The 24,502-nt window shown below is 43.0% G+C and overlaps 1 protein-coding gene across 2 annotated transcripts in view; it reads right to left on the bottom strand.

Annotated features, from left to right (window-relative positions):
* GALNT13 (polypeptide N-acetylgalactosaminyltransferase 13) overlaps positions 1-24,502 on the bottom strand; it is a 1,171,447-nt gene that overhangs the window by 262,731 nt on the left and 884,214 nt on the right. For both annotated transcript variants that reach the window (XM_086956679.1, XM_086956678.1), the window contains exon 10: positions 21,349-21,483. In XM_086956679.1, the coding sequence (XP_086812805.1) occupies positions 21,349-21,483 (135 nt within the window). The remainder of the gene's footprint in view (positions 1-21,348; positions 21,484-24,502) is intronic.

The raw sequence follows: 24,502 nt of genomic DNA on the forward strand, positions 1-24,502 counted from the left end.
TTTCGTGCTTGCGGACTCAGCAGGAACTCCAGAGGGACTGCACGGCCAGTGTAACCCAACCGAGGGATTCCAGCACTACTTCCCCGACCGCAGTGAGACCGAAGTAGAGGCATTTCAGGAAAGCTCCAGAAGGGAGCGCCGCTTCTGTTCTTGAGTCCGCGGCAGTGGTGGGTAGAGTGTAGGCATCTGGCAAGGTCTTCCACACAATCCGGAGGTGTCTGCCCTTCCTCCTTCAACAGTGGTCTTTGAGGCCCCAGAGAGGTCCCGGACACATGGAGAGGTTTAGTGCCGCTTGGGGGGGGGGGCATTCTGACATCTATGAGCTGGCAGCAGCTGCTCCACGCCTTCATGGGCAGCTGTCTTTCACTGCATGGTAAGTGGGGGACTCAGTGAGGGTTCCCCACCTAGAATTACCAGTGTGTGCCCCCCTTCATGCCTGCATATCGGGGAAATGATATCTTGTTGAGAGAACGGGGTGAGTTCTCGACGGAGGCCCCTGCATCATTGCGAAATTTGCAAACATGATCATGTAGTGCCTAATAGGAGCGCAGGTGTTTTGGTGCCCTATACCATGTACTGGTAACTTGTGTACATTCACCACCAAGAGACAGGGCGTGCACTAATACGATGATGCCAATGTCTGCATGCCTTATGTAAGGATGTCTTTCAGGATGTGTTTAGGACAGGTCCCGCATATAAGCATTTACTTTATTGCACTGCCTATGTGTTATGACAAGTGCCCGATTGGCAAAGTGATGTATGCCTTTATGTGACGTCATGACAAAGTGCCTAGGTGCACAGTGTTTCATGGGATTGTGGTCTAATGTGTTTTTATGAATAATAAAAAGGATATTTTTATAAAGCCTTGTGTGGATTGTCTTTTTTGTGGTGTGTCTAGTGTGTCCCTGGTGTTAGAGTGTGTTGCGCAAACGCTTTACACATTGCCTCTGGGCTAAGCCTGACTGCTCGACCAAGCTACCAAGGGAGTGAGTAGGGGTTATCTTCAGTGTGTAACTCCCTTACCCTGACTAGAGTGGTGGGTTCAGAAATACCGCATTTGCCTGGCTTAAGTGCATACCCTAGCCAACCAGAAACCCCATTTCTAAAAACAGGACTGTGCCAGGGAACTATCCCTCTGCTCTCTACAACAGGCAACGGTGCATACAGTCGGACCCTAATGTGCAAACATACAAAATAAAGAAATTCGAATCAAATGATCAAGAGAAGAATTAATTGCATTGAAACTTGACATCAGTTTGAAATAAACCGCACAGCAAATGGCAACTTCGCAGAAAACAATCCGCGAAGGTGTCTTTAACGATCATTCCCCTAGTGCTATGGATTACCTCGAGATTCTTGGTGGTCAGGTGCTAAAAATGGCCTCATCTCCAAAAGACTACGATTTGGTTATCCATTGTTGTATTGGATGAGAGGAGCAGTGACAGCCGATCTGTCCCTGTTCCGCTTCTGGAGAAGGTCGCGTGAGTCGTGACCCGCACCCGCCTCTGTCGCTGGGTGCCTAGGAGCGGTGCGTCACAGGACAGCTGATGAGCGTTAATGAGCTGGCCCTCGCGCGTCACCCGACCCGCCTGAGAGATTCTGAGCGGACCTTGTCTAAAACACAAGATAAGGTGAAAAAATGTCCTCATCAAGATGTAATGCAGTGTTGCATCTGGACTCGGTTTGGGTCTGTGTGTCAATAAAACAGAAAGAGTGTGAACATATAAAAACAAGAGAAATGTTTCCACGCGTATCCTGTACAGACATCGGAAAATGCATGCCTGTTAACATCACTTGTGTCCTTAAGTGTCACCAAACTACTGTAACAGTTTTAAGACAGGCACGTGATAATCTGTAACGATCTTAATTATGCAAAGAGCATTTATGAGGTACAACAGTTTGCATTTTCGTAACCTTGATGTACAAAAAAAGCTATTCATGAAGTTAAGTTTTCCATATGTAGTTGAACTGTTGAACGACGTCACACTTTATAAGTATTATTTTGCAAACAATAAATCGAGCTTTATTTTTTAGAAAAGAAAATCACTTGCAAATGCTCCTTTCATTTCTCCATTAATTGGCGATCTATTTCTGCGCCTGCTTCTCTTTCAGTGATCCAGATGCTTCTATTGAAAGGTAGCTTCTATAGCGAAGTACGTGATTTTCATTGCAGCAACAAAAGACGTTTGTTTAGGTAGAATGGCAATCTCTCAACATTTATCGCCATCTAACGTTTGTTCTTGTCATTTCACCTGTGCAGAAAACAGATTACTAACAACGATGTTTTATAATTAGAAATGTGGAGGTTTGTTTTAATTTGAAATCCGACCAAGTCTACCTTACCGAGTGCAAAATTTGCTGAGGTGACAGAGACATTATCCCCTCATGTCCATCCTCCTCGTCCCACCCCTAACCTGTGAGGCGTTTCCGTCTCACAGATTAGTACTGGGCAAAAAAGGATTCCGAATGGGTTAATAGTTTAGCCCCCTTTTTAGACTGTGTTGGCTGTAATAAAATATTTTCAAATTCGGTACAAACGTTTACATTTTTGCTTTGCTTTCCACCGCCTGTCAAAAGACTGTGGGTCAGATTTACAAGGAACTGACGATCTTCAAAGATGCGTCAGTTTCTTTGCACCAGTTCCAAATGTCCTTGCGTAGGAAATAGTGACTCATCTTTTGGCACAAATGTGCCACATTGCTGAGTTGCTCATGAAAGTGCCGCAACTACAGCCCTCCCCCACAACAGATAGGTGACTCCCAAACAAAAAGTAATGCGTTAATCCTTTAGCTTGGTCTGAGCAGGTGTAGGGATTTTGACGCAGTGAAAGTGAAGAGTGGCGCAATGAAATGTTGTAAATTTCACTGCGTCAGTTCTCACAAAACGACTTGCGGCCCCCGCTTCGTGGGAGCCGCTCGCAGTCGGGACAAAGTGCCGGAGTGTAATCCTTTGCTGCTCCACTTTCTGGGAAATACCTTCACTAGCAGCTGGGTCAGATGCCGATTTGGGGAAAGTGTTGTGTGCGGGACTGCGAGGACCTGTCTCCCCTGCGGCCAAGTGATCTTCCGCACCTGTGTTTTCTTCCCGCTTCCTCCCATGGGTGCTCACAAAACGACTTGCGGCCCCCGGTTCGCGGGAGCCGCTCGCAGTCGGGACAAAGTGCTGGAGTGTAATCCTTTGCTGCTCCACTTTCTGGGACATACCTTCACTGGTAGCTGGTTCAGTCGCCGATTTGGGGCAAGTGTTGTGCGCGGGACTGCGAGGTCCAGTCTCCCCTGCGGCCAAGTGATCTGCCGCACCTGTGTTCTCTTCCCGCCTCCTCCCACCGGGTGCTCACAAAACGACTCGTGGCCCCCGGTTCGCGGAAGCCGCTCGCAGTCGGTACAAAGTGCCGAAGTGTAATTCTTCGCTGCTCCATTTTCTGGGACATACCTTCACTGGCAGCTGGGTCAGACGCCGATTTGGGGCAAGTGTTGTGTGCGGGACTGCGAGGACCAGTCTCCCCTCCGGCCAAGAGATCTGCCGCACCTGTGTTCTCTTCCTGCCCTCCTCCTATTAAGGAACGCCCCTCCCCACGCATGCGAAGCCCGGGCAAAGGGCGGGCCGTCTAAGGCCATCCAAGGTCGTTCAAGGCCGGGCTGGGCCACCCCCCTGAAAATTGCGGTATGGTGATGAGTGTTTATGATTTCTTATTAGTTCGTTAGTTTCCCATTATTGATGTGACCCGGCTTTTGTGTTTATACATTTAAGAAGCAGCTGCTATGTCGCTACGGTCTGGAAAGGACAGAAATGTAACTCTTACATCTACGGGGGTGGCCATGGGAACCTTGGATCAATTTTTCAAAAGGGCAACTGTAATTTTAGACAAAGAAATAGTCCTTACCGAGCAACGCTTGTCCCTAGATCTCATAACGGGAAAGCCCTCGTCCTTAGGTCAAATTGGTTCAGTGGTCTATCCCAAACCATTAAGACCATTAGATTCTTCAACTACTCTGGGCCCCAGTACTAGCCTTATCCTGGAACACACCGATAATATAGAAAGGTCCTCTACCTTAAATATATCTTCAACTTACACGCTTCTAGTACTCCCAATAATAAGGTTTTAAATTCCCCCTTGCCACATAGTCCGCCCGTAACAGTTAAGAATCAGGGACCACCAGTGAAAACTATACAAAATAAACGGAAAAGAGGGGGTGGCCCTCAGAAGGGTGGCTTGACAAACATTCAAAAGAAAAATAGCAACATCCCTGTTCTTGACGTCACTGTGCAACCCCATAGCCCGCATAGGGCTACTTTGGAGCCCACCTTACATTTACCTAATTGTGGTATAGACGATGCTGGGTTGCTGAGCAAAATAGAAACACTAGTCAAATCTCTGATGTTACCCTTGTTGGAGAGAACTAGGATAATAAATCCTAAATTGGACCAGATAGAGAAGCTAGTTAAAGAAAATTCCAGTACGCTGCATAATTTTGTAAAAGGAGTGGATAATCCGAAGCACCTGGCCGTTCATCGGCAAGGTGTGGAGACCGGAAATGTCCCTAGGGTGTCCCAACAAGCTACTATAGATAAGGCTAACATTCAATCTGGGCAAAAAGATATAGAGAAGCGGCCTACACCCAAAAACCTTTTAGGTACCACCAGGGATAAGGGCCCGGCGGTAGGCGCGGAGCTGACAAAGCAGCCCACACCGTGCGCCTCAGAAGGGCAAACCAATAAACAGAGAACCTCAGATAGAGATGGCGCCGACCAGGGTAGATTAAAGAGAACTACTACCGGTATCGATTTACCACCAGAGGCGGCTCCCTTTGTAAGTGTCCTATCAGGAGTGCCTGAGCTTTCTATTGGGAAAACTGAAGGGTATTATGAACTAAAAAACAAAGTAGCCTTTTGTCTGAGTAAAAATAGACCGCTTCCACCTAACATCAATGGGAAAATGTTAAACGTCAGAAGGGTTGGGTGTTTGGGACATATGACCAAGGATATAGAGGGAGACCTGGTTATAGTGAACTTTAGGGACAAACGGGTGATTCCCTATCTCCAGAGCTGGCACTCCCAGATCGGTGATGGAGGAATAGTCACGTGGGAACTAGGTGATGTTTATCCCAGACCACCACACTGGACCTTTGAAAGATGTCAAATTGGAAATACTCACGTTGGGAGTACCTTAGTTCCTGCATTAAATGGTTGTAACATTCCTACATCAAACCGGTTTGACCTACTCTCAAGCTTAGAAGCGGTCGATTGACTTACTAGTGATACCCCCAGCTCCCTTGTAAAATCTAACTCGATAGGCAGTGTGATACACAAGGCGAACCTAGAAGTATTTTTGCCCTGTGCCGGGATGGACGTTTTAAATTGTGTAGATTCTGCCCCACCAGAAAGAGTCACCCATCAAGTGTGTGAATTGACAAAGTACATCTCCGAAATTAAAACAGCTCTGGTGAGGTTAGAAATCCCAGTATCGAGCATCTCGTCTCGGAACACTACTACCAATACTGAAAAAAGGAAACATGTCGCCTCATTTTCTGGAATGTGGCAGGATTAAAATTTAAAATAAATAATACTACATGGGGAAGTATTGTAAATGGGTATGAAATAATGGGCCTACAGGAAACATGGTTAATAGAGCCTATGCATATCCCTGGATATAAAACCTTCTTTACATCGGCAGTACAGGGTCCACATGGTAGGGCTAAGGGTGATTTGTGTATGTACATTTCTAACCAGCTTAAATATCAGAAAGCTAAATTGCTATCTTATAATAGTTATTATCAGCTGGTGAAGATAGGTATCAATAAGGCCGCCAGTGTAATCATCATAAACTTTTATAACAACATTGTAACAACTGATATTGTTCAGACCATAAAAATGTTGGGTGATGATTTAAAGCACGAAATGGACACAAACTTAAAAGATGCAATGGTCATCTGGGGGGGATTTTAACTGTGCTCTCTGTAAACGGCGCCGACAAGGCATTTGTGATCTTATGTTGGACCAGGACATTATCCTCACTCATTTTGAGCATACCACATGTGGGGATCTGTTAAACGAAATTAATTCTGTTTTCTTGTGATTTGGGGTATGTAAATGAAATGGGCCAGATAGGATCCCCCTTTGTCCCTACCTTTATTGCCAGGGGAGCGGCCACTACAATTGATTTTATACTATGCCCCACCAGGTATGGTTGTCAGATCAAAAAATCTGAGACCCTTGCTGTGGTATTAAGTGATCACCAACCGCTAACTTTGGAGATTGAAAACCCCTTTCGTGATTTAAATAGGGAACGTTCGGTTAGACAGCTAGTCCCAAATGTGATGCTCAGAAGGCAAAATGGTTACTCACTTAAATGGAGTAAACTGGTCCCAGAAAATGTTTTGAAAAACTTGGTAACTAAATGTAAGGAAAGCTTTTTGATTTGTTTGTATGAGCAAGCAGATAGTCTGTCCATAATTAAACATTTTAACTACATTGCATCCTCTATCAAGGATACTCTGTGGGTTGAGCCAAAGAACCGGGGGAAAACAAATAGAAGATGGTTTGATTCAGCATGCACAAAGGCACTTTTTAATCTTAAAAATGCCCTCCACGAGAATCCTCGTGACGTCTTATTGGTTAGAGAGCTTAGAAAAACCTATAATGAGGAACTCAAAAATCGGAAACTTGCAATAAAAAGGGATGCTTGTGAATCCCTCTGTGAGGCTTCGCTTTCCACAGATTCATCCGCTTTCTGGAAAGTGGTCAATGCCCCCGTTCTTTATGATGTTAAAAAGGGACGCATAGAAATAGCAATTACTGAGTATGAATGGGTCTCCCACTTCTCCAAGCTGTATAGTCCTGTACAAGGGACATATCATTTGACATCTGATATATCTGGAGAAGAAAAGGTTAAGGATATAAATCTGGTTGTAACCTTGAAAGAAGTCATGGTGAGCCTTGGAGCAACTAAGGGTGGAAAAGCCGCAGGCCCGGATGGCATCCCAGCGGATTTATTTAAAGATAATACTGACTTACGGGGCCCTATGCTATTACAATTTTTTAATGCTGCCTTTGTGAGGGGTCTAAACGCCTCTTGGTTTACCTCAGTAATCGTGCCAATATTTAAGAAGGGAAATATGCAAAATTGTGCATGCTATTGACCCATTTCCCTTCTTAACGCATCCATAAAGATCCTTGGGAGAGTGATTTTAGGGAGACTCCAAAACTGGGCAGATGAAAATGGGATAGTCAGTGACCTGCAATACGGCTTTCAGAAGGGAGTTGGAACAACAGAACAGGGCCTAAATCTATTTATTTTGAACCAAATATACACTAGGGAAAAGGGAGAACACATATACTTTACATTTGTTGACTTAACGTCAGCATTCGATTGCGTCTCCCATAGTAAACTTTGGGAAATTTTAGAAAAACTAGGGGTAGATGAAAATATCATTTGCTTTTTAAGAGAACTATATTCTGGTGCCACAGCAGTTGTCGGTTAGGATGGAGAATGTACTAGATCATTTGGGATAGGTCGTGGAGTACGCCAAGGGTGTGTCCTGGCCCCCTTTTTATTTTTAGTATACATTAATGACCTCAAGAGAATTCTGCTGTAGGAGTGCAGGGACATGCCCATGATAGGTAAAAGAGCAATCCCTGCACTCTTGTATGCAGATGATGCGGTCATAATGGCAAGAACACCTATTGCCCTACAGGGTTTGATAACAACTTTTAATAATTTCATGTCAAACCTGGATCTAAAAATAAATTGCACATAAACGTTCTCCATGAACTGTGGCACAAGGAGTAAGTATTAGCCGGAGAAACACGATGTATATAAATAATAGTCGCCTGGATTCCACCACACCTTTCCCTCATTTAGGCATTCTGTTCCATGAGTCTGGTACATGGGCAAGTGCTGTAAAAGCAAGAAGTCTTCTGTTCTCAAAATCAACAATGTCCTTAAAAAACTTTATTAGGAAAATCGGTAAAAAACCAATCAGGGAAATTTTAACAATTTTTAATGCGACCTGTATATCAGTTGCTCTCTATGGCTCAGGACTCTGGGGATATGCCAATATAAACTCTATCCAATTAGTGGAAAATATGTTTTTGAGACACATCCTAGCCGTACCTGAGAGTGTCTTGACTTATATCTGCCACAAGGAACTAGGCCAGCCACATATTGGAGACATGATCAAAATCCAGCCCATATTACTCTGGCATAGGTTCTGGACAACCAACAAGTGTGTATTAAACCGTGCAATTCTGACGGACGCCTTAAAATTAGAACATGTGAATAGGATCAAATGGCTTGACTATGAAATGTTTTCTTGTTGAAATTGATTGCCAAAATGATTTTGATGATCCTCTCTCAAAGATTAATGTCCCGAGAAAGATATTGAAAAAACAATGCATGGAGTTCCTTGAAGAGAAAAGAGCTAAGGTAGAAGTAAAGAAAAAGACTGTATTTTTACATCAACTGATATTAACTCAGGACAAACCACAGCCATATTTGACTTTTTATATGTCTAATTATGAAAGATTTGTCCTGACACACTTTAGGCTAAACATACTTTTTAGACTTTTGAGTTTCCCTGGCATGAACAGTTGGTCTCGTGACTTAGTTATGTGCCCATGCGATGACTCTTCGACCCAGTCGGATATTCATATTTAATTTTTTTGTAAATTTTATACATTGCCACGTAAAAATTTGATTGTCTTGATTCTAAAGGAAATGAATTTAAATCGATGTCGCCCAGCATTTTTAGAATTGCAGAGACTGGACACAGTTTTAACTGTTGTAACTATTTCTGAATTTTTAAAAAAAGTTTCTAAACTAAGAAAACCTATTTGTAAGGACGAACTTTAATAGCTTGCTACGAACAAATCTGTTTTTTCATGATATATTATGCAAGAGATTCTTCTGTAATTATTTTTATGTTGTGTACTTTTATGGTTATCGCTGATTAACCGAATAAAGTTATAAATATATATATATATATATAATATATAAATCTTTACCAACAGGGAACAGGACCCATTTTAACCCAGTCCGCTTTGTAAAAGTAGGTAAAACTTTTAGAGGGAAGTGGCAGCTATCCTTTTCAATTTTGAAATGGAATCACAGGGATGGTGGTCTGCAGATAGCCAATTGTAGTGTGTCGACAATGTTGTCCTGTCTAATTAATATTCATTAGGCTGATCAATTGTGACCCACTACGGTTCAATATTTTGCAAAGTGACCTCTTACTACATAGGCTGGATGATAAAATTAGAAACTGGGGCAAAAAGTAGACTGACGATTTGCAACAACATTTTGTGACTAGTATCTTAGCACACTTGGCCTAAGTCTCTAATTGTGAGTAGGTTAGTGGTGCAGAACATATCTCCTATTCCAAGTGTTTCCCTTTGGAATCTAGATAAACATGGGGAGTCACAATTCTATGCCCAGTTTGTAATCATCTCACATTCGGGGCCTTACCTCTCAGTGTGAACCATAGCACAATGAGCTTTCCAACCATAACACTATTATGAAGGTAGAATCCAGCAGTATTATTTTAGATTATATAATAATAAAGTTGCCTTGCAGATGGAAAGTAGCGCAACTGGCGTGAGAGATTGCTACCTCTTCTCTTTGTACTTGGTGCCATGTGTACTACCTCTTTTAGCAGGACAACATCACTGGAGAGGGAGAGGCCACTTCCAGTAAATATTCACTAAGAGGTGTGACTGCGATTACACAGAATCTCATATCCCCTTTAATTTCAATCCTCACTTATCACATTTAGGAAATACATAAGCAAATATAATTACAATAAACATTTGCTGTCATTCCTCCAAGCGTTCTTATTTCCATTCACTCACTGTTACACCTTTACGTGTTCTCTGCACTACTTCATGAAAGACCATTTCCTCCAGAGTCTAATCATCTTAAGCTCACATGTTGATTAAATCTTCCACTGTTGTTCCAGGGATCATTTATGAATTCTATTTATTGCATGTGGAAATAATATTTTCTGGTGATTTTAAGAAATGCGCCAGGGGGAGGAGCAGGACGGCAGATTGATGCCGCCACAGAGTTCAGCCGAGTGAGCTCCTGCTGCAGACACCCGATTGAAATGATCTGTACAACGTGTTGTACAACGTGTGTTCCCCCTGCATAAAACAACTGCATAACACAACGGCTTGGAAAAGAACTGAAATAATTGACATCGGTGGCTATCAACGTCCTCTCACCTGAAGTACGGAAGGAGAACGGATGTGGCAGTCCTTCGCGAACAGGCTCGGGCGCTTGGTTTCAGCATCTCGGCTGCTTTATTGGAAGCTGGGTAGCCGGCCCGCGGTCGGCTGGCTAGGCCTGGTTTTTGCTGTTGCTCCAGTGGCGGTGGTGGCAGCTACTTCATCGGCTCCTCTACCGTCGGTTTCCCCCTCATTTCAAGTCAAGAGGATGGCACCAAAAATAGCTCAAGGAGTTCTCGCGCCGGGAGGAATGTCCGTTCTAGAGCAGGAACAGCCGGAACAGGAGAGGTGAATATATTGACGAACGTATCGGACGGTGCTGGGAAACAACCACCTGCAGGCAGCTCAGAGAGGGATAGAGCGCCCGGCAGTCAGCTCGAGGCTCAGTCGGCGGCCACAGGAGCCATCCAAGAAGGTAATTTTGTTAGTACGTTTAATGCTGTGGATACTGCCTTAAATGCTGCCTCAAATACTGCTACAATTGTAACTGCCACTGCCACCGCTACTGCCTTGAGGGTTTCAGGCGATGTGATAGACATTGGCGACAGTGTTATAAACGTTTTTACTGCTGCAGCTGCCACTGCTACTGTCTTGGAGCCGTTAGAACCTACTGATGTCACTGCTAACGATAATATAGCTCTACCTCCATCGGCTACTGATGGCTGTTTGAATTCGCCTGGTATTGATGCGGGAGCAGGGGGTGGATGTGCTCTGGCGAGTCAGATTGTGCATGATGGAACTGCCCAATTGAAAAGAGTGGCAGAACTAGGGGCAATAGTCTGCAGTGCTACAGATAAAACTACTGTGGATAATAACGCTGAGGAGAGAGATGAGGAGGACCAGGATGCGGATTCATTTGATGATATTGAAGACACTACGGAACTCTCAACGACATCAACGGATATTGCAAAATCATCTGTGGATAAAAAGGGAAAGGGGAAGGCAAAAAATAAAAGCAAGAGCAGCAAAAGTAAAAAGAAATCACCTCTTGGACAGAATGTTGGACAGAACGTGACTACACCATGTGGGAAGTTAATTCCCGACAATAGCCCTTTGCGTAAATAGATACAAGCAAAGGGGGGCATCAAGAATGTGGCATCGCTAAATTCAGGAAGCACTTCCAGTGAGGACATATCTGCAAAAGCCCAATTTGTAACCTCTGTGGTAGATAGTCCAACGAGGTTGCCTTCAGGCGGAGCAAGTTCTATGCACACAGGTCCAGGAGCATCCTATAATATGGAAGGAATTCAAGGTATTACAGGTGCTACTATAGGCGCTCAGGAGGTGGATGTAACAACGGCCGGTGCAGGAACAGCTGGTAATCAAGAGGTTATGACACCATCATTGTGCTTGATACTGCAGTCGCTAAAAGAGCAAAGACAAGAAGCTTAATAGCACTATACGCAGGTTCAGGAAAATAACAGCAGAGTACAGTAGTCCTTGCAAGAGATGGCGAAACAGTTGGGGAGTCTAATCCAGGCCATTTCAGAATTACAACAGAGGGTCGTAGACACGGTCGAGCTATCAACTCGCATAGACAGTCTTACAAAGAAACATGACGATAAGATCTTAGCGATGCAGATCAAACTGGAGGACATGGAAAACCTCCAGCGCCGACAAAACTTAAAACTTTTTGGTATCCCTGAAGGCTCAGAGGGGGCAGACCCGAGGTCCTATATGGTGCAGCTACTTCAGAAGGCCTTTCCCAAACTCGCTGATTGGGACTGGGATTCTCAACTGCAGAGGGTCCATAGACTACCAAATACCCACGGCCATTTATGATTTATTTTGGTAATTTCCTGTTGAGACAGGCAGTCGCATTGAAAGCCCGACCTGACTCTCCGGTAAAAGTAGGGACTGTAAGTTTTTTTGTCAGATCTGACTGAAGTAAGGCTACAATGGAAGCTACGCCAATATAGAGATTCGATAAAGGCTTTGGTTGCGCAGGTTTTTTTACAAGAACCTGCGCGCTTAAAAGTTCTTAAGAATGGCCATACCTATTTGTTTGCAGGAGAAAAGGAAATCGAGCAGGCAGTGGCTAAGTGGAAAACGGAGGCTGAATCACAAAAGTAGAATCGGGCTCGCAAATCATTGGCCTTCAAGGTTTTTTAGTACGGCCTTAAATAAAAAATTAAATCTTATTCAGCTTATGTTTAGTTTTCGCTTACTGCTGTCTGAGTATTTCTGTCATAGGACCAGAGGGTGGCATCCAGTATTAATATACGTATCTCACAAAGGGATGTACAAGTTATGTCTGTGTGGTCAACTCTGGCTAACTCAGGTACTTTTTTAGGGGGAGGGAAAAATCTTTGTTTACATGATGAGGGTGTGCGGGGGGAGAGCATTATGACTGAAGCTCTGCAGGGGCTGCGTAGCTAGCAGCAGCTGGGTAAAGGGAGGAATCCACTTCCAGGGGACAGGGTGGGGGGTGGTGCTGGTTGTGGAGGGAGGGAGGGGACAGGAGGGCAAAACATTTCATCATTAGGGCACTGTAGGGTATTGCTTTTTCTTTTTTTTTGGTTCAACTTTTTCATTTTTTTCTTATCTGAAAGGCAAGATAGTAAGAATAAACAGAATAATGGCTATGAAGGTACTAAAGGGGGTACGGGCAAAGGTTAGGAAAATCTATCATGGATCAGGTTAAATGCATGGCCTGGAATGTGGCTGATTTCAATAGTACTATTAAACGTAAGTTAGTCCGGGAGGAGCTGAGAATGTACCAACCTCATTTAGCAGCCATAACAGAAACACATATTGCTTACAAAGATCGTAATTTGCTAAAACAATTGGGGTATGGGATTATTACATGCACCACTCAATCAATATCATTAAAAGGAGCAGCTATTCTAAAAGATAAGAGGTTTAATGGTAGAGTGCTAAAAAGCCAATCAGAACAACGTGGCCGTTGGGCACTCGCTCAGCTGGAGATAGGAGGTAAAACATTTGTGGTGTGTGCAGTATATGGCCCTAATGTGGACGATCCTGCAATTTCTGAACATCTCAGTCTAGAATTGCTGAATTGGGAGGGGGAAAACTGATAATGGGGGATTTCAATTACATCATATACTATGGTTTAGACTCTTCTGGTGAAGGCCGAGCCCAAAGAATGCGCAAGACACGTGCTGCAATACTTCAAATGGCAAGGCTACAGTCTGTTAAAGATCTATGGAGAAACAAAATATTTAAGAACATCGGGTTATACATATTTTTTGGCCCCCCATAAATCTTACTCAAGGATTGATATGGTTTGGGTATCAGATGGTTTAATCAGAACATTGGATAGGGAAATATGCCCCCGCGGAACATCAGACCATAATCCTATTATGCTAGTATTCCGGGTCGATGTAGTAAAGAGGGAGACTAGACCATTTTCTTTTCCACGATATCTGCTGACTGATAGCGACTACTTAGATAATACGGCTAGTGAACTGGAAGAGTTCTTCAGAGTCAATACAGGAACAGCTTCACCGAGGATTGTGTGGGATACAATGAAAGCGTTTGTTCGTGGTATTACACAAAAATATATTTATGATAGGAATAAGAAATGCAGAAACTAAACAGAGTGTCTGTTAAGCACTCTACGCAATCTTGAGGTGCAGCAAGCAGAGGCAGTAAGTAAAGATCAGGCTACTCAAGATACCCTGCTTCTATCATTAATTGATGCAAGAGTATTAGTGAAGTAGACTCTTTGGGAAAAAATGGCAACTAGTTTTACTAAACATCGACTAGAAAGATACGAATATGGGGAACATATAGGGCAGGTACTGGTCTATCAGACTGCAGAGGCAAAAGCAAAAACTGAGATCAGTGCTGTAAGAGGCTCAGATGGATATTTGTGTACTGAACCTTCTGCTATTTTAGAGCAATTCCTCTTATTTCATCAGAAACTTTACTCCCTTACATGGGACCCGACCCAGGAAGACATACTAAGCTTTATTGAGGATAGCAGCATACTGATGCGGAGGAAGCAGTTACATTTGAAGACATGGCGTCTATAGAAGAAGTGGAACTGGCATTGTCAACTTTACCAACGGGGAAGGCGGCTGGAGATGACTTGTTGCCATTAGAATTTTATACATCTTTTAAAAGAGTACTATTATTGCCTATGTGTAGAGTGATACAATCGGTGGCAGCAAGTGAGCAGGTGCCGGAGTCATAGAATACAACACAAATTGTATTTTTTTTAAAAAAGGGCAAATCTCCAACAGAATGCGGGTCAAATCGGCCTATCTCACTTATTAATACTGACGCAAAGGCCTTTTCAAAGATCTTGGCAACTCGCCTAGCACCACTTATGTCACGACTAGGTTCTGAAAGACAACACAGGTTCATTATAGGGAGGGACACTACTGCTCACGTCAATATGGCCATTGGGGCCTTCGATTATGCAGATAAGATGGGGATCGACTTCGGTATGATATTATTAGACGCCGAAAAGGCCTTTGACAGAGTCAGATGGGACTTCTTATGGGCCGTACTGGCCAAAATTGGTCTTGGACCTCAATTTTGGTCCTGCGTACAGGCTTTATACTGTAATCCACAGGTCAAACTTTTGTATAGGGGAATGCATTCACCTCCATTTCAGATTCTGTGTGGGACAAGGCAGGGATGCCCTCTGTCCCCGTTATTATTTGATCTTTATATAGAGCCCTTTCTGGGCACACTACAAAAGTGCACACAAATTAAACCTCTAAAAGCTGACAATACTAAATTAAAGATCACAGCCTATGCAGACGATATCGCAGTCTATGCAATCAACCCAGAGGAAGCTGTAGTTAGTATTAAAGTAGAAGCAGACAAATTTGGCAAAGTTGCAGGCTACAAATTGAATGCTGACAAAGCTCAGGTACTTACCACTGTCGGAATTCAGAACTCCTTTATCGGATCTTGTGTCACTATAAATTACTTGGGAGTAAAGATAACTGCTAAGATTAATCAGATCATTGATATAAATTATGTACCCTTGCTAAAAGTAACTATAAAATTGTCACAAATTTGGCATAGGCTCCCTATAGCCCTGTTAGGCAGATGTAACTAGATCAAAATGAAAATATTGCCTAAATTTCTGTTTTTGTTTCATTCTATTCCTTTGAAAGTCCCCAACATATTTAAAAAAAAATTAGAGGGGGTTTTTAGTAGTTTTATTTGGGGATATAAAAAAACCGAGAAAGGCGATTGAGCTGCTAAAAGCTACATATGATCAAGGTGGGCTTGGCTTCCCAGATTTCAAAGTCTATTTCTGGGCCCCTTTTACGGGTCGTTTTTGTAATTTGCTCAGCCTAGATCAGACTGATTTTGTGTTCCCATTTATGCTGGGGAACCAGAGGGATACATTTTTATATGAAATTAGAGATCCAAACTATTTTAAAAGGGTAAAATTTAAGACCGTTAAGGATATTGTATATATTTGGCAAGCAATGTCTACTAGGTGCAATCTACCGATATTCCATAAAAACTACCCATTGTGGCGGAATCCCACTTTTCCTGAGGTATTTAAGGATCAAGCACCACGGACCTTACTGTGCCACATTGCTATGTGTAATCTTTTCACCACGGGCCATTTTGTGAATGAGAATGTTTGTGTTACCTACATTACTAAGACTTGTGACCGATGGACAAAGATAAAGAATTGCCATTTACCAGGTACTTATCCATACATGATTATACAGAGTGTTTTTTAAAGTAGAACACCTTTCATTGGACCATTTGATTGTGGCAATGAATGACAATCTAGAGGCAACATTACATTAACATAGGTTTTCTCTCCCCCTCCCTCTTTTTATCTTTATATTTTAGAATACATTTAATCTCCACACAGAATGGAACCAGTACTGTTCCAAATAGGGGATTGTGTAGTACATAGGTCACCTTCACTTTCTGTTTGAGGTCCTGAAGAAAGCCCCATCGACCATCCAGGCGTACATAAAGGGCTGAAATATGTCAACCTATTTTTTGGACACTGACATTGCGTAGGACTAGTAACCCGTCCACACACACACCACGTTGTTGTTACCAGTACTTGATTCCTGACTTATTCAAAATTTGGTCAAGGACATAAAAGTTTCTAAATTTCACTTCACTTGAGCACTTTCACTTTATCTTCAATCACTTCTGCAATAACCAGTGGTACTCCTCCTGGTGGAGGCAAGCAAACTACAAAAGGGAGCCCAATGATGATGCTGACGCATTTTTAAACTTGGCGGAGAACCAAGATATACCGCCTTACGACTGTGTGAAAGTGATTGAGGGCTTTTTATTACAAAGTTGCTAGCCCTGGTTACTTAGGTCGAGTGATTCATTCCCTATTGATTTTGGACATGTCCCTGTATGCCATGCCCACATACACTGCTTGAGATGTAGGTATGTCACCTCTACTGCAGGCCTTGCAGCCCTAAGGCAGGCTGCACTATATCCCATGTGTGGACATGTCTGCATGAGCAGATAACATGTTACAAAATCTAAGTCCATTCTTGGATACTGTAAGTGCACAGGGAAGCCAGAGAAAGTACATGGGCTGGTTACTTGTCATTATGAGTTTCCTAGCTCCATGATAGCATCACTGTACCCTAAGATGTTTGGTACCAAACATCTCGTCCTAATAAATCCTCATTGATGCCAGTACTGGATTTATTAATAAATGCACACAGGAGACCCTTTCAGAGGGTCCCCTGAAAAGCTACCAAGCACTGGTGTGTTCTCTGACTAGTCTTAGCCAGCCTGCCACCACCAGACATGTTTCTTACCTTATGGGGTTAGCACCATCCGTCTCAGAGGCCAGGGACAAAGCCTGCTCTGGTCAGCAGGGCTTCACACCTCCTGCAGGCCGGGAGGGCCTGCCAAAGGGGGGAAGCTTCAAAAGTGATATTGTCTTGGAAATGCAACCCAGGCAACTCCAGTTAGTGGAGGATGCCAACTCCCTTTACTGTTCCCCCTTGGCAATAGGACAGGTGGGAAAGTTAGTTAGATTTGGAGGTGTGCCCACATTCAGCCAGCACCATCCCAAAAGTGGGGCAGGTGATGAGGACACTACTTTTCCAATTCCTCCATCTTGTGATGGTAGGAAATCAACCTATCAGGGCTTGGTTAGTGTCCCTTCCCACAGGAAGTAGTCATTTAGAGGGTGCAGACAGCCTAAAGATAAGAAGACCATTGGCTACTACCCATCACCCACTTTAATGACCCTAAACTTAGTAATTAGGTGGCATCCCCAGACCCTGAACTTAGACTTGACGGAACTAAGACTTGACGGAGCTAAGAAGAGCAATGGACAAAGAAGAGCTGCTGGCTCAAGAACTGAACCCCTGCTGCTTCCAGGACTCAACAATTGTTAAGAACTTCCAGTCTTCGACCAATTGCTGAGAACATACATTGTAGTAGAGAAGCTACTACCCTGTAGTCTGCAGGCACAAAACCACGAAGTCCAGTTTTCCGAACTACAGCTCCCAGGCGACTCTGATGCAGCACCCAAGTCATAGGAGGTACACGAGCTCCAGAGCATCAAATCTGTCCTGCCATCAAGTGAGAGAACACCAGTACTTACCAGAGCCGTTCAGGGCCAATTCCCAGGGTACCGGACCCCATACAGTGAAGACAGAGAAGAAAGAGTCCTATACGTACTCTACCTACCCAGGACATAGACACCCATTGAGTAACTTTGAGGCCCTTGAGACCCACTCTATGAGTGGCCCAGCTGTCCCTGAATTGTCCTTGCAACCTGCCTACCCTGACTGTGAGGACCATCTTGGCACAAAATGTTTGGCTGCCCTATCTGCTCTGCACCCAGCCCGTAAGGCCTGGATACTGACAAACCAGCTGTGTTATCCTGGTCCTGAGGCAATTGAGACCTTTTCCCTTGAGTAGGATGCCACGGAAATACCTGTAAGTCCCTCTGTACAGCGTGTTTTCAAGTGGCCCCCTTCTTCATAGAGTGCTGACTACCAACCAACAACCTCAGCACCCGGCTCCCGGTCAAATCCGGGATGCTCCTGATCTTCTGCTGCTGGAACATTGGATCTGGCCCTGCTACCTAATAAAATCCAGAAGATGATCCACTAGAACCCACTGTATGATCTTATATGCTTTTTCCTATTTTCTTTTATTGACTTCTATTGTGCATAATTGCGCACAACAGTGATTTATTTCATGAACTTTGAAAATTCATAACTTAAAAACTACTTACCTTAGAACGTTTTTCTTGGTCTGAAAAATGACAGAAAAAGCAATGTCATTTTTACAAATTGGTTTCGTATTTATTCTTGATTGTGTGGTCATTTATTATCTTTGTGAGCACTATAAATGCTTAGCACTACCCTCTGAGAAGCCTAACTACTTGCCCACACGACCACAAAAAGAGCATTGGTATTATCCGCCTTTGCCTCTGTATACCAGTAAGGGATCCGGTGGACTCTCTGCACAGTGTAGTATGTTTTAGTACACTATATAGAGAGCCAGCCTCCTACATATATTCTTTGTAATAATTTGAGTCACACTATAAATTGAATAAGCAGAGGCAGCCAGAGATGATTTCATTTAAATAACTAAGAATGATATTTTTAGAAGACAATATTTATTAACTAAGGGGCTCATGCATCAAACTCCCGTTTTGCGTTTCCAAATTTGCGAATTTTACCGAATCGCAAATATGGATTCGCAAAACGGGATGCATCATAGAAAGTGCAAAATATTTCCGATTCGGTAAAAATCGCAATTTTTACTGAATCGCAAATATTATGTGACTTCAAAATTGCGAAATCGCTATTCCCATTGATTCCTATGGGCCAAAAGGCCCATAGGAATCAATGGAAATTGCGAGTGGCACTTAGAAAATTTCATGGGTGCAGGGGGGGGTCCAAAGGACCCCCCCTGCACCCCTGAAATGTATTTTTAAATGGATGTTTCACACACACATGTCCTAAGGACATGTGTGTCTGTAACATGACATTGTTTAAAATGTAAATTAGTACATTTTAAACATTTTTCGCAATTTACCACGAGGTTCAACCTCGTGGTAATTTGCACTTCAAAACCTTGTTCTCGCAATTTGATTTCAGAATGATGCATTGCATTTAAGGAATCGCAAATTTGCGATTCCTTAAATGCAATCGCATTCTGGAAAGTCGCAAAATCAGCGAATTTCATTCAAAAATAATGATGCATCTGAAAAAGCACTTTTGCATTCGCAAACGGCCGATTTTAAGGAATCGCACCGTTTGCGAATGCAAAAGTGCTTGATGCATGTGGGCCTAAGTTCTGTAAATGTGATTGAAATAATATTGTACCACTGATATCATAGTTTAATACAGTGCCGGAATCATTTCCAAAGCTTTATGGTTTAGTAGTCAGGTATGCACTTGGAACAAGAAGTGGGCAAAGGAGCCATAATTCTAGTGTGAATTATAGATTTTATGCTTATTACATGCAGGTGTCTGTCCTCGTGTATATAAGGAATTTTCCAATGCTTTTTGTTATGAGATCCCTGCTTTCATCATCTGTTAGTTAGTATAAATTGGGGGTGGGCGTAACTGGGGTAATTCTCTCTAGCCTACTCACTCCTAATTATCACAAAAGTACTTGCAAATATGTGCAAATGTGTGAGAAGCATAATCCAGCTTTTAGATTTATTTTCTTAGTGCATAATGCACCTTCGCATCCAAAGTGGACCCATCTTTGCGATAAAAAAAATTGCACTAAATGCCACAGGACACTATCAGCAGTTGCCAGCAGCGGCTCACTCTCTTAGCTTGTTGTTCTTGTAATACTGCCTTAGGACTTTTAGTCCAAATGACCCTTAATTATTCAAAATGCCGTGGTCACGTAATTTTGCATTGCAAGCGAAATGCGTAATTATTAAAATGACTCCAGTGCAATTAAAATATATCTCGGGCCTAGCATAAATAATTTTTACATACTCTTTTCCCACAACTACCCATAGGTCTAGTTCTCTCCTGCATGATAAAGGTTGCAAGGACACTGCACACATCTGTTTTCACATTTCTCGCAAACCATTTATACTCGAACCTATTCACCCATGGGAGAGCGCTATACTGCGGGCATAATCGTAAGGAAAAAGAAAATGACACGCAGTAAAAGTGTCTAATAATCACGATCTACAAGATAACTACCGCATAATAAAGTCTTATGCAATTTTATAGAATTCGATCTTATATTTGTGGGTAATTGATTGCAAAATCCAACCAGGATGTGCTCAAATTCATTTTTATATTGATTGTCAGTGAAGAGTAAAGACACAATCATAGAAAGTGCTTGAGGAATGCAGCAGTGACAGATGGATTGCACTAAAGGATAAATAACTTGGGAGGGAACAGAAGCCTGGACTTCATCTGATTGTCGAAGGATGCGAATACACAGAGCCCGAATAATAGCAGTACTGAAGACGTGAAGCTTAAATGATATAGATCGAGTGAGGCGCGTGCATAGGAAAAAGAATCAGAGCGCTGTTATCGCTGGGTGGGAGCTGTGGAGTGAAGGAAAAATAAATTTGTCACCGAATAAAAACAGCCACTTTAAATGTAGATAGCTTAATTTACTCGTGCTTGCGTAGTAATGTGATTTTGTTGTGTTTGCTGTGACAGAACTTCAATAGCTCGTCAATGAAGCTTTGAACTACAGCATTGATGTGGGAAGAGCTCATATTAGGAAGCCAGCATTGACCAATGCAAGCTGCGCTCTTGTTTATGAAGCATTGGAAGTTATGGAACAGTGGAAAAGACATGCGGATTTTAGTGCAGTCACGAACCATCTAAAAAATGTGTAATTCTAGACAAAAATCCTTAATTTGATCTGGTGGTTGTTGGTGTTGGGTACCTGCACTCATCTTTGGTACCTGGGACATATTTTTTTCCTTCCGGTTTTGACCTTGATTAAGAGACAAAAAAGAGAGAAAAAAGCAGGAAGAGAAACAGAGGAAAAAGATACGGATACAGGAAGTCTAAGGGTGGCAAAAGAAAGAGGTGTGAAGAAGAATCAAAGACTAGAAAGCTGGTGTCGGGCTCTAAAGGAAAGCTGTGGGACGTTATCCTCATTTTCTTTAAATACATATGACGTACGGCTTAAATTACTTCTGTTCAGTACATTTTAAGATCAGTAAAAGGGAAAATATTTATGTACCTCAGAATCGTAGTCCCACAGTTGATTGCCTCTCATATGGTGGCACTTCAGCATGATCACAGGCCCATTGAGCCTGGAAACATCCAAGCATAAATCATCAGTGCGAATTTCCTTGTCAGCAGTATAGGAAAATACCTGCAAAAAGAAATTGTGATGGAGGTAGAAAGTTAACAAAAGCACAATAAACTAATTTCCGCAAAAGTTCTCAAAATTCCTTTCAATGCGCTGCTCATTAACAGGACACATGATTGAGGCTGAACTTCATCAGTATAGGTGTCATATACACAATTGGGGCAAATATCTGGGACTTTGATTTTAACCCCTTCGCTGCTATGCCTTACCTCACAACCTCCCCACCCCCCACCCCTCACCCAGCTAAGCATTATTTTGGCTATTTGGGATAGTTCGCGCTTAGGCCCCTGTAACTTTTTGACCACATAAGGTATCCTCGCCAAATTTGCGTCCTTTTCTTCCAACATCATGGGGATTCTAAAGGTACCCAGGGTTTGTGGATTCCTTGAGGGGACCCAGAAATCAGTCAAAATACAGCTAATGTTTTTTTTGTGGGGGATGAGAAAAAAGGGCTGCAAATGAAAGCATCTGTTTTTTTCCTGAAAATGGAATCAACAAAGGGGTTGTGGGGCTGAATCACCATTTTCCCAGTTTTCAGGGACTGTGAGACTTTTGTCAGAAAACCAACATTTTTATTTTTTACACAGTTTTGGCATTTTAATGGGACATAGCCTATTTTTGCTATTTTTTGTGCTTCAAACCTTCTTCCAGCTAATGGTAGAAATGGGTATGAAAGCAATAATGGTTCTTGGAAAGCTATACATTTCAGAAAGGTAGACAAAATTCTGAATTCAGCAAGGGGTCGTTTGTGTAGATCCTTCAAGGTTTCTTTATAGAAAGTAGCTGTTGATAATAGGAACAATTCCTAATTAACGGTAACCTGTTTGCTCCCTCTCCGGTCACGGTCGGAGTCCCTCAAGGATCAACCCTGTCCCCCACCCTCTTCAACTTTTATCTAGAACCGCTTACCGATGTTCTACGCACAGCGAATATCACCTACCGTATGTATGCTGACGATACCCAGATCTACATCAAAGTATCTTCTCTTGAGGAGATCCTCTCTCTGAATGAGGCCCTGAAACTGACTGTCCAATGGCTTGCCTCCAATCATCTTTAACTGAACACAAGAAAACACAATTTCTCTAAAACTCCCCTACTAAAATCAATCCTGAGCTTCAGCTATGGATAAAGACCATCACCATCACAGCCTTAAACTGCCCACCGACCATCGTAGAATCAGCCAAATCTCTGGGACTAACCCTGGACTGCAATCTAAACATGCAAGATCACCTCAACTCGATGGCCAAATCAGCCAGGTTCCACCTGAGCTACCTAAGGAAACTGAAACCCTTCCTCAACGCTCCTGACCTAAAAATGGCAGTCCAAGCACTTGTCATCTCTAGACTGGAAAATGGCTGTTCCACTCTCTCTGGGTTGCCCTTGACCTCCCTGGCCCCTTTGAAAGCCTGCCTCAACGCGGCCGCCAGATTACATACCGGCACAAGGAAGTTCGACCACATTACTCCACACAAACTTAAAGCTTTGAACTGGCTTCCTCTCGAGGCCAGGATACAGCTGGAACTAGCATGCATCACGCAGACGGCGCTATACGCAAACTCCCCGGCATATCTTGCACAGGAACTTGTGACATTTGGAGGAAGCAGAATCTACGGTCCGCTAGCGACTGCCTCCTCCAACCTGCACATTTTCATAAAACAAAATGTACAATCAACCCTTCTCCGGGGCAGCACCAAGAATATGGAACTCTCTCCCACCCACCGTTAGAAGAATCCCTTCTCTGGCACGCTTCAATAAGGAAGCCAAAACCTACCTTATGGGAAAATTCCTTGTTTAACTTTTGCAATGAACCACCACTGAGGTCCTGTTTAACGTCTGGCTTTGGCCTCCCCCTGACTACCTAGTTTTTCCCCCAAGATACCTGCGGCCCTGTTTTTGTGTAATTGTAAATATAATCTGTACATTCTTGTCCCCTATCCATCATATTTCCTGCACTGTGTGAATATTATGTGATGCTTAACCTTTGTATAACTCTTTGACCCTTGTAAAGCGCTCTGATACCCTAACAGGGTCAAGTTTGCGCTCTATGAAAAAAACTACATGAGTAAATAAATACATTGAAAATGAGTTGAAAAAACTGCCATTTGTGTCCGAAATTGTGAGTACCCATACTAGCATGAGAATTATAGGACATTTTAAAAAAATTACTTCTGTTTTACACATTGTCTTTCATTTGAAAGGCAGAATTGTATCGAAAGTCAATGGGTAATAACAGTTGCTTTACAAATTCTGTGTTACCCTAGTCTCCCGATATAAATGGTACCTCACTTGTGTGGGTAGGCTTAGTGCCCGCAACAGGAAATGGCTCAAAACGCAACGTGGACATACTTCATTTCTACAGTGAAAACTGACCTTTTTTTTGCAAAGTGCCTAGCTGTAGAGTTTGAACTCTAGCTCTGCAGGCACCTAAGGAAACCTAGCAAACCTATACATTTCTGAAAACATGACACCCAGGGAAATCCAGGTGGGGTGACTTGTCTTGCTCTCACCAGTTTCTGTTACCCAGATAAACCTCAAACTTTGTAAAAAAGAAAAACAGTTTCCTCACATTTCTGTGGGGCAAAGTTCTGGAATCTGTGTGGCTCCACACCGCATTCCCAATGTCTTCTGAGAAAAACGGTACTTCATTTGTACAGGTAGGCCTAATGCCGGCATCAGGAAATGGCCCAAAATGCAACTTGGACACACTACATTTTAACAGTGTAAACTGACCTTTTTTTGCAAAGTGCCTAGCTGTAGGTTTTGAACCCTAGATGTGCCGGCACCTAGGGAAACCTATCAAACGTATACATTTTTAAAAACTAAACACCCAGGGGAATACAGTATGGGGTGACTTGCTGGCTCTCACCAGGTTCTGTTACCCAGAATCTCTTGTGGCGGGCAGAGGCATTGGGCAGAGGGACTGTCCAGAGCATTTGAGCCCGTTGGAGCATTGGAAACACACAAAATCCCATAATGACAGCAAAGCCAGCCTCAGCTCCACTGTCAGGATTATGCTGTCTCT

This window comes from Lissotriton vulgaris, chromosome 2_1 (genome assembly GCF_964263255.1).
Source record: "Lissotriton vulgaris chromosome 2_1, aLisVul1.2, whole genome shotgun sequence".
Lineage (NCBI taxonomy): Eukaryota > Metazoa > Chordata > Amphibia > Caudata > Salamandridae > Lissotriton > Lissotriton vulgaris.